Source organism: Meleagris gallopavo, chromosome 6, assembly GCF_000146605.3.
Source record: "Meleagris gallopavo isolate NT-WF06-2002-E0010 breed Aviagen turkey brand Nicholas breeding stock chromosome 6, Turkey_5.1, whole genome shotgun sequence".
Lineage (NCBI taxonomy): Eukaryota > Metazoa > Chordata > Aves > Galliformes > Phasianidae > Meleagris > Meleagris gallopavo.
Window position 1 is genome coordinate 26,687,124 of NC_015016.2, and position 12,011 is coordinate 26,699,134.

The following is a 12,011-nucleotide window of genomic DNA, read 5'->3' on the forward strand; positions in this document are numbered from 1 at the left end:
GAGGGGGAGGAAGAAATATTTAAAAAACTGATAAAAATTTTTGTCCACAGTCTTCAACTCACCAGTGTAATATTCTGATCGCAGAGAAATGGTATTAAGATGTATCAGGTATTAAGATGTACATCAGGAAATGACATCAGGGAACAGAAAAGGAAGCACAGGAGGGTAAATTCATTTCTTGAGAAAAGCCTCATCATTAGTCACACCACCATGTTTCTCTGTTTCTGAATTAGTAGTCACTAGAAATGCTGCAGTAATTTTATTTCAAGTAACGTTAGATTTGTATCTCCTTATGAAACGCTATTTATTTTACACTCACAAAGATTTCTCCTGGTTTCTCCTGGACTTTTAACAACCTATAGGCAAAAGGAAAGGAACTTTCAAACCTCCTACAAAGCAGTAGGAGTGAGCGTAGCATAGAAGTAGACGGCACAGTTAAAAAAAACGGTATGCAAACTTTTTTTTTTTTCTAGCTCCGGATATGAAGTCTCACAAAGCGTTAACATAACTCCCTCTGCCGGCAACGACATGCAATGATATTGCTAAAATAGCTCTCATGATCGCTTAGGGCAAAGCTACTTCTAACTGGAGAGTTAGCAGTCAGAGTGTAGGTAAGCTACAAATTCTTATACAGGCAGGCAGATCTCCCTATTCCTCTCTGAACGAAAGGAATATAAGTTTACCAAACTTCCTGAGTATTAACCATTTCAGTGCTCAGCCTGAGAGTCTCCTATTGTGCAACAGATCCAACACCATACTCGAAAATGTTCTCAATTCGCCAATTTCATTCCAATTTCGTATACTCAGAGCTCAAAAAGTAAATCATCAATAATGTAATAAACAGTATAAAAAGCTGTGTTTCCCACACACTCAAGTATTCTATTCAAAAGTTATCTTTAAATTCTTTGACTATAATATCAAAACATTTGCTGCTTGACGATCCAAAGAAAAACTATACGAGCATTGCCTCCTGTTTTAATTGAAGCATCATCACACTTCTACAGAAATCCTTATGCCACACGGAGATTTGTTTCTTTATTTTATAAATGCTCAGAGTACATTTACTTCAGGAGAGGAGATGAAGTAGGTAGAATATTTTAAAAGAAAGACACAGAAACCTGTTTTCAGATTATTGATGACAATTTATGATAGTTATGAAGCATTTCCTGTTGCTGAATTTTACCTTACGGCAGCCTTCCACCAGCTTTCCACCCAGCTATAGATTACCAACTATAGTGCAACGGTGACATCTAGTGGTTACTGAGGAGGGAATAAAATACTCTCCAAATACTCTGCCAAAACTAAAAACTAAAAACTTTCACACACCAGTGCCTGCGAACTTGCAGTTTATTGCTAACTACCAACTGCAGAACCACTGGCAGAGAACAGTCTTTCAATCCACATTAAAGTAAAATATATGGAAAAAAACAATTGTTATCCTATCCTATTCTTCCTTTTTTTTTTTTTTAACTGATGTTCAACTAATAAAACGATCCCAAATAAAAGTCCTTTTTTTTTTTTGCATTGACTTCACCCATTTGCATTTCAGTTTCTTCAACTTATGGAGTAATGTTGACCCACAGTGACAGCAGGTTACAGAATTTTGATCACTGTTTATGTATTTTTAGTATTTCCTCAGTAAAATGACTAGTTATTGCCTAATAACTAGGAAAAATACTCAAAAGGACAAATTGTCTAATAACGTACATTTACATAGCTTCCTTCTAATAACATGGCTTTTGATTTAACATGAAAATTATCCTCTACAAAAAGACTTACATTAATTTACCACAGAATTAAGTAGTTTTAAATTGAGAAAGAAAGAAGTGCAAACACTGCAAAATGCTCCCAGAAAAGCTGCAACTTCTGTTGCAAATGAGAAATACGTATTGAAAATGACCACCAGTTATCTCCTATAGTAATTTTCTACAGAGAATTTGCTACCCTGTGCTTAGGGTAAATATGTGGAAATAAAGGAATAAAATCCAACATAGATTTTGATGACAGGAAAGTAGTACATTTTTTTCCACTGAGCACCATATACCTTGAATTAGGAAAATAGTACATACAGTGATCCAAATAAACTGTAAGTTTTCGTCAGTATTTCTGTGGTAAGTTGATTAGTAAGAGCTAAATGTTTGACTATTATTATTTTGCAAGAATTGTATGTCTTATGCTAAATGCACAGCTGTCTTTTATATGGAAAATCTGACTATTTTTTGGGAAAATAAGATATTACGGAGTGACCACAGCCTAGATTTAGTTCAGGACATAGCACTGAAAGAAGAAAGGTAAATGTTATGTATAGTTTGACATTAGTATCTGGAAAAGAACTCAGAAAAGAAAATGTTTTATATCAAATAAAAAAAACATTTGAAACATATGCTAAGATACACGTGCTCAAAATGAGCAAAAATACAGAACAGCAGGTGGCACTGGCAACATGCCAGAGCTAAAACAGCTGTGTTAAACAGGTATAAATTATTGATTGTATTATATTTGCCTCATCTTTAATGTGATGTTGTAAATGTATAGAGCCTAAGCTCCTCTTTCATTATACTACATCCTTTGGTCTAAGTGTTCACTCTGATACTGTTTCTTAGTACAGTTTATTAAGCTAGTTAAAAAGATGGAAGAATATATTCACACTGATGTATTATGATAGGATAAGAGTTAGCAGGCAAGAATCACTGCAGAAGAAATTCCATCTTGATGTGAAAAAGAAATCTTTTTCCCTTGAGAACAATTAAACTTTGGGAGCAGCTACCCACAGAATTGAGCCCATCTCACTGGAATTGTTCAAGACTGGATTTGAAAAGTCAGTGGATAAAATAATCTGACGCTTGCTTTCAATATGATGCTGGCCAAATTATCTCTAAAGTCCCTTACAGACTAGACTGTCCCATAATCCACTGTGGTTAAGCTACACAGCACATATGGAACTGCCAAGACACCACTCCAAGACAGCTGTAAAATATGCATGGGTAATAAAACATTCTTACAAGATGCTTCTGCAGCTAGCAATTCATTATATACTGTCAATAGAATAAACTAATGAGCTTTTCATAGCTTTCAGCTTCAATGCTGATGTTGTTTCAGACACTCAAATGTAGCTCTGACTTTGAAGGTACACTTGTGTTTTTTATACATCATTCAGATATAGTAAAGACAAGTAAAGTCATTCATTATAAAGATTATAGAGAAAAAAGACTTGAGGACCATGCTGATATGCAAGCAGAAACTTGACACTCTGATGTTAATACTTACATTCTCTAATCCAAGAAGGACCAAGAGTGGGATTGTTGTCATTCCTCCTTGGATCCACTCTTCTAGAGAAACAGTGCCATCATGATCATAGTCAATTTCTTCCATCATTTCATGAAGAATCTACGCAGTTTAATGAAAAGACTAATGAATTCCATACTCTAACATAACCAGACATTTAGGATCTATGATCTCTCATCTATGTGCAAAAAAATCCCACAAAATCTATATGGTACCTGTACAAGTCCTGCCAATTCAGAAAATGAAATGCAATATTTATATTTACATTTTAATAGAATCTAATATTAACAATTAGCACCTAAATATCCCAAACAAAAGTGCCCATTGTGTACTTACTATGTATAAGCAAGAGACAATCAATTTTAAGACATTTTCAGGATTACATCAGCTGCATTATACGTATTAATTACTATAAGCACTGAAGAAAAGCATTCAAATTTACCAAAGAATGCTTTACATATCAGAAATAATCAGGAAAAGATTTGAAAAAAGTGTTAATTTACAGTGCCATAGTGAAGCACAGACTATTATTATTTCTATCCTGCTAATATCTAGAATCTTACATTGGCATGAAGAACCACAAAACAAATAAAAATTGCCTCTATAACCACAAAAACTGGTGATGCTTACTGGGCTCAGTTCAGTAATATCCCATTCAAGGTACTCTGCCACATGCATCATTTGTGCAATGATATTTTCCAGCTCCTACAGATGAAAGAAAGAGTTATCATATTTAATGCAATATTAAAATTATAAATTCTACAGCAAGCAATTCCTAATTCAAACCTACAGCATTCAGTGACTATCAGCACTGAAACATACAGAAAAAAAACTTCACTTCTAATCACTAGCTGATAAACAGTCTTTTTTTTTTTAATTAACTTTTCACCATATGAAACTGAAAATAAATCAGAGATCCACTGAGCAGGACAAGAAAATTATTACATTTTTTAAAAGCAAATATTTTACATAGATGCATTTACCTTCACAAAAAAAAAACAAAATTGTTTTCTGTGTGAGAAGAAGGAACTGGGGGCTCCTAGTTGGCATGCTTCCTTAATTAGGAAAAATCTATTTTTGACATGAAAGAAAGACTAAAAAAAAAATATTCCTATAACTATGACAATCAACTGTAGGTAAAACCTGCAGGCTAAATTAAGTAAGCATTATGGAGACACATGACCTTTTCACTTAAATCTCAAAAGGAGTTAAAAGTGATATACTGTATACTGCTATATGTGACTTGTTTTTCCAAAGTGCTGGACATTTGTACACAACGCAGATGGTCAGAACATCTGAAACTCAGGTATAGAATGCCTTCCCCTTGTAATGAAATCTTTGCTAATTTTGCTTTCATATACATCTCCAAGAGACATATTATAGTTTTAGGAGCCATATTAATGCATCCTGTATAGTAATATGATTAAAAATAAGAAGAAAATAAAAAAAGACTCCACATTAGCACTGTCAGCATTTGAAAATGTTTATGGTTGAAGAAACAGCAGCTTAATGGAAGAAATACTCAAAATTTGCTTTCAAAACAGGCAACTTTCTATTGACTATAATTTACAATGGTTCTATTAATCCAAGATTCACATTGTTTTATATAGCTTTTATATTAGGACACAGTCTTAAATCAACAAAATATTTAAAGTTACCGAACTATCCAGGTATCCATTTCCATCTGTATCATATAAACGAAACATAACTAGAAGGAGACAAAAAGAAGAAAACACAATTAGAAAATATAGTAACAACATTCTTTAATTAAAAAAAATAAAAGACAAGTCGAGTTTCAAAAGACAAGCATTAGCATGTTTATACTAACTGCAGATCCACGGAAGATTTTGCATGAGGTTCTCTCACTGAATCTCCTACGACATTGCCTCCAGTGAGACATAATTGCACCTTTTTTCCACACAATCCCTCCAGAACCAACCTGGGTTTATGAATGTATTCCTGGTTTTTCCCAGAGATGGTCTGATCTGCTCTGTCAGGGAGGTACCACCAAAAGACTCTCAGACATGACATCACACACAGGAAAACATGCAGTTCGTCAACCAAATATTCATAAGCACACTTAAGTTACAATGCTATTCCACTCTCTTGACTGCAACTATTACTATTGCTTTAAAAATGCTTTCTGATCTACACTAAGTGAAATAGAAGATTTTATACCAAATCAGGAGAATCCAACAAAAAACATTACTCGCAGGCTACTAGCACGAATCCTGCCTGTACCAAACTAAATTAAAACAGTCTTGCCAATATGCTGAAGATCTGCCTAGACAAGAATCATTGCATTTTGGTGATATCCAGAAGAAATACATACTTTCAAGTTTCTATCACTACCTGCCCCCAGCCACAAGAGTGGGCATATCCACTATTACGAAAATATTTCAAAGCAGCTTCTTCAGCCAGTTGTGTATATCAAAAAACTGCAAAGCAGGAAGAAGCTTCAACCTTTAGTAGAAATCTATTTTCAAAGAAGTAAGAAGAGGGCTTATCTACAGGTGGTTGCAGGAAACTGTTATGCCTCAATTCATAGCAAAACCCAAGCAGTAATCAACTTATTAGATGGCTTGGAAAAAAAGTAATGTATGGCCTGGTCAGCAGTGAACAGTACCACACAATAGATCCATATGAAAATGCTCTCACAGTCCAGTAAATTCTGCAAGAAAAAGTTATCTTTTTCAGGCAACAATAGAAGGGAGTGATTAGAGTAAAGTTTGAAAAGAATTTGATTACTTTTGACTTGGAGCAAAACATGCTTCACAGGTACATGGCTTGAATTGTATCCTTTCATCCCCTATCTGCTTCCCAAGTTGATCACTAAACTTTCCACCACATCATCAATACTAGCCAACGTGATTTCACACTACTCTTAAGAACTGTAATATAAGATTGAAGATTTTTACTCTAGTACTTTGTTGCAAGTTACAAAAGTCCATTAATTACAGTCTAAAAAACCTACACAAATATGTTTCTTAGCCTGTGAATTATGTTGCTTCTGTGGAATATAACAGTTAGTATTAAAGCCATCAGAAATTGTAACATCCCTACTAATACACTTCTGCCAGAGCTGCTGAGCTGTGCTCAGTGCAAGACAGCTAATAATATATGGCAGAAATAGCATTAAGCATTCAGTTTCCATAGAGAATCACTGAATCATTAAGCATTAAAGTCATTTGGTTCTCTATCCTCCTCCACCGCTATTGCAGTACAACAGTTGAAATGTTCTACAATTATCACAAAAGCAACAGGTGTTTAGCATCTCCCTGTGCATTCCTCTTTCCAGAGAAGCAGTGTTTCCAACTTGTATATTATTTTTTCCTTTAACACCAATCAGTACTTCAAATTTGTCATTTGAAAATAGACATTAGTACAATTATAACTGTTCCACTTCTGTAGTAAACAAAGCCTGCACTCATATATGTATTGGGTATCTGTGTATTGTTTAGATTGAATAATTACCCAGCTGGCATGGTATGCAATCATTTTCCATTCACACCCTCCTAAATATTTGTGTTCTTACTGATTTACCCAATCGAAGTGAAAAACAAACAACAACAAAATGATAAAAATAATTGAGCAAAAATCTTAATAAAAACTACAGAGTTAATTCTTTATATTCCTTTCTCACTCCTTTACATGCCAGCACTGACTGGACACATATATCTATTACAAGAGTACATACTTTTTGCAAACGATGCATAAATGTATTAAAAAATAATTGAAAATATTAGATCACTTGCTGCACTGCTGTAGTTTCCCCTGCAACTTCTGGATTTCTAAGCATGGAAGTTATAAAAGATGGCATCCCAGAAGCACCAAAATTGTGTGGTATGGCCTTTCAAGAAGAAACTGGGGAACTGGAGATATGTGTCCAGCATCCTTTGACATACTGAGAAAAACATACAAATTAAGGAAATGGTCTGTCCTGATGTCATATCCCTCATAAAACTCAAACAATTGTCAGCTAAAATGACTTCCACCGTTGAGGTCACTAAAGGAAGAGAAGTTGAGCCATGGGATACCATTGTTCGCTTCCTCAGAAGTACCCTGCATATTTAAAAGAGGCTTTTCTTATACATACAAGAATGACAGTGTGGGAGAATAGAATAGAATTTCTACAGATCGAGTTCACAGAGCACAGGGGTACTTAACATCATAGATGTACCATTATTTTTAAACATTACATATATATGTAGTATATCCTTAAAAAGAGAACTTGAATTTTTCCAATGCATCCATTCTATGACAGTTTGGGATATATTTAGTCCATACATGATTTGAGAACAGATATGCTGAGTGTTTTAAACATGTGAGTTTCATTGTGCTGAAGACTTCCAGGAATACAATGCTAATAGGTTAAAGAAGCTATACGTCTGCTAAAATATTTGCAAATCTATGAAAACCTGCTGATCATATAGACTCAAAGTATAAATGAATAAAATCCTTTCGGTGCATTTTATCCTTAAAAGTCCTTCAGTTTATATCAGGTTTTACTTGAGACCATCGCTTCCATGTTCTGCTTGTTTAGAATCTAGTTTCCAAACACTCTGCTAAAACTCAGAGTCTCTCAATCTTTTATCAACAGAAAATTACAGATGTGAGATTAGTATTAATATTGGCAACTCTGGAATATTTTTTTTTTTTTCCCTCCCATGCAACTAATTCTCACTCTACTCTGCAGCCACAGAACCTACTATTATACAATTATTTCAGACAAAGGGTTAAATTATACCAATCATTCATAAGGAGGATTCAGATATAATCATTAGGGAAATCTACATACTAACGGTATGATGTAGTATAAACTTTATACACTAAAAAGTGACAGAGTAGCATATCAATCTATGCAATAACCATACCCTTAATTCATGTAATAAATCCATATAACCTTGAATATATTTAATATATAAACACAATACATTTATTAGACCAGGCTTTAGCTCGTAAATCATAAATAGCCTTTTGTCTATACAGTTCCTGCCTGGGAAAAATCTGTGAAATATTCTCTACGTTAGAATAATCCCATTCTTTCATCTCCGTCCCTTTTTCATTGTACTGGTTTCTGACACCAGGGGAGGCACTTGCTCTTTCTTTCATGCTCAGTGCATAGAGCTCCTAACAGCTCCAATATGGTTTGCATGAATTGCTATACGGTGAAACAGTTACCACATTGTTAGCTGAATTCAGTCCTAGAATCCTAGCTCCATTTGCTTGTGTTTGAAATGCACATAAACAAATTTAGCCTCATATTTTAATAACATAATACTAAATTATTATTATCAAATTTAGGGCTGACTCCCTACAATATCTATCAGTAAATTTACAGTACAAAATTATAACTGTAACTTAAGTATAGGTAAACAAAACATCAGAGTTCTTCAAAAACATGTGTTCAGGTAACCTTGTAATGAATTTGTTTCTCCAACTCTCTATATATATACATTTGTTTTCCATACAGCATTGAAGCCATACAATTTTGATAGTTTTGTATATTAAAATATACCTGGTCTCCAGAAGAAATTTGATTGTTTACCTGTCTAAAAAATTAACTTCTAAAACTCCATAAAGGAGAAATATACTTTTTTTTTCTTTTTTCTCTGATTTGCAGATCACGTTGTTTTGTTTCTCTTTTTTTTGTGTGTGTGTGGTTTTTTTGTTTTGTTTTCTTTATTTGCTTGCTTTTGTTTTTTATTAGATAGAGGTTTTTGGCTTTAATGAATGAGGCCCCTAATTCAAAAACAAAATTAATCCTAACTCCCAGAATCAAAAGTTCATTGCACTACCAACAGCAGTATAGACTTAGATCACGTTTTACTTTGTTGAATTCACAAGAGATCCCAAAGCCCAAATTCTTTGTCTGAATTAGTTCATTTTCTACAGATTATTAATCACTTCTGTATTTACATTGCATAGCATCCACAGTGTATTTCATTTGCTTTTGATATAATTTTTCATTAGTTTTCCTTGAAAACAAATGTATACATAGAAGTAAGCTCATGTTTTTTTTTAAAAAAAAGAGAAAAAACCAACAACACATAAACAACATACATTCTAGCTTGTCTTCAGGTCTTCCTCTTTCTAACAGTGATAAATAACAAACAATGTCTTTCAGCTGGATCGCATCTGGTAAATTCAAGTTGGCAGGTGTAGGAGGTCGGGATGTAGAGGTACCTTTGTTAAGTCTCAGACCTGGAAATAAAATACATCCTTTGTTACTCTTACTATAGGATATAAGCAGAGAATACAATCCAGAGCTTTTACGTACATGCATGCAGCATTTTTCAATTTGAATTACACATGATATCTTAATTTAAATCAAGCTGTGAAATTTTGAACAATTGATATATACATAGTTTATCCAAAAAAATGTAGAATTAAAATGAGAATGAGATACTGCACAGGTAAAGCAAGCTATAATAAAAATAAATCAAGTATGGGAATAGTATTCCTGCTTTTTCATTTAAGTTGACCTGATATCATTTTACTGTAAAATGATTTTGGTGAATATTTTTATTACATAGTACATACATGTTAAATTAAGCATCAAAGTAATCCCTGCCCAACTCTGTATTCATTTCTCAGTGCTTGTAAAAGTTTTTTCTATTTACAGATTGTTTACACATATAATATTTAAAGATGTTTTAGTGACAAAGAAAACTCTGAAAACACTCAAATCTATAATCTTCTCCAAAACAGAGCTAGTAGTGTGTCACAGCAACATCTATTTAAAATGTGGAAAATCTCTCTACAGAATATTATGAAAATATACATAGAATTTAAGTAACTATCATAATTACTCAAACGTCATGATTAAATAAGAGCAAACAGGTACACAAAAAATAAAATTTGAATGAAGTTCATGTTTTCAGGCAGATATACACTAAGTGTAAATATTTAAATGAAAAAATATATTTAATAGAACTATATTCTACTAGTGGAGCTTGCATGTCAGTAAGTAAAATTAAAATTAAGATAGTATAAAATGTTACTAAGATGCTATCTTTAATCACACAGTTTACACAAACAGTGTACATGAATCCTATGCACAAAATAAAAGTAATTATAAATCTGAGACCTACTCATCTTAAAAATGCATAGACTCACATTCCACCGAAAAATGAAAATGATAAATAAGCTTTAAGATAAAGTTTTAGATTATGATCAGCTGCAAGGTACAAGTCAAATCATAATGAGAAGTGGAAGCAAGGTAGATGCCATACTGACTTACAGTGCTGATGCTTACCTGGCATCTGTTTCCATCTCTCTTCAGACACTTTAACTGAAAATACAATTTATAAACAGACATGAGTGGACTGAAATAAACCAAGTGAAAAATGGGCATGTAGAGAGACTTATGAACCCCGCTTGTGATATTCAGTAGCTCTTGCGTTCCTTCTCAATTTCCAGAAGAATGTCAAATATATCTGACAGATTTCTTTCTCAATATGATTGGGGTTTTTTCACCACTGTTAACATTTAAAGACTGCTAGATATCCTAAAATGAAACTTTCTGTAATTTTCATTTGCACATGACCATGTACAAATACCTACTTTGTCACTTTGAATGCTTCAAATTATAAAAAAATAAAATCTAGTTTAAATCTCAAGCAATCAAATTGTCTTTATAGAAAGCATATTCTTAGGCACAAATAATGATAATTCTTGTATGAGATGAACTGCACTCTTTCTCTAAATATGCTTTGGATATAACAATTTATCAACCAGTCCTTCTGACATTACACTATATACATATGGAAAACTACTAAATTGAAGATGAAAATGAACTACTAAATAGAAAAAATGTGTGAGGGAGAAAAAGTTTAGGAGTTAAAAGCCATTGTAAGAAACCTAGAATACAGTTTTAACAGTAGAATTCACTTTTTTTCCTCTTGTTTTTTAAACTGCTACTAAGAATGAAAAGTATCAGAGAGAATTACAACAAAAGCAAGGCTGAGGACAGCCTATACTAGGCAGAATTCAGCGATAAATCTGACAGTGACTTACAAACAGCCACTATCATCTCTATGTAAAAAGTGTCAAAATAAACTCAATATCAGAATAATAAAAGGTGAAATTGTTATTATCAGGCAAAAGTGTTAAAATGGTGGCTGGTATGATATGTGTTTATTGCTGCTGATTCTCACTTTAGAATGAAAACTTCCAGGAAAAATTAAAAGCAATGACAATAGAAATTGTGTGGTGGATACATTATAGGCAACAGAATCCATATGCATAGACAGAAAAAAAAATATGCAGTGCTGAAAATATGTGACATAATAAACAGCTTTCACAATATATTTCGATATGCTTAGAGATGCTATCACAAAGTAAAGTAATGAAAAATTGCCCAAAATGACTTGCTCACTTCTGTGAGCAAGTCACTATCAGAGCTGTACTTAGCAATAGTTTGTACTTAGCAATAGGTTTTGGATACTCCACACAACTGAGTACACTATTATTTATTAAGCCTACTTCCCTGTATGTGGAACCAGTCTAGATAGCAAGTCCAGGATGCTGGAAATGTAATGTCTATAAAGCTGATATTTTTCAAAGATGCTTCCAGGCATTTCTGACTAGAAGGAATAAAGATACCTCAAGTATTCAATTTCAATGAAAAGAGGAGTCATACCATCAATGAGGCAAGCAAATTTTGCTAGCAGAAAAAAAAAAAAGTCTAATCGTATAACTTCGTATAATGTATGCTATACGAA

The 12,011-nt window shown here is 33.2% G+C and overlaps 1 protein-coding gene across 6 annotated transcripts in view; it reads right to left on the minus strand.

Moving 5' to 3' along the window:
• DGKB (diacylglycerol kinase beta) overlaps positions 1–12,011 on the minus strand; it is a 331,647-nt gene that overhangs the window by 242,418 nt on the left and 77,218 nt on the right. For all 6 annotated transcript variants that reach the window (XM_010712729.3, XM_031553913.1, XM_010712725.3 and 3 more), the window contains exons 5-9: positions 10,544–10,579; positions 9,349–9,489; positions 4,944–4,993; positions 3,916–3,990; positions 3,268–3,387 (exon numbers count right to left, since the gene is read on the minus strand). In XM_010712729.3, coding sequence (XP_010711031.1) covers positions 3,268–3,387; positions 3,916–3,990; positions 4,944–4,993; positions 9,349–9,489; positions 10,544–10,579 — 422 coding nt within the window. The remainder of the gene's footprint in view (positions 1–3,267; positions 3,388–3,915; positions 3,991–4,943; positions 4,994–9,348; positions 9,490–10,543; positions 10,580–12,011) is intronic.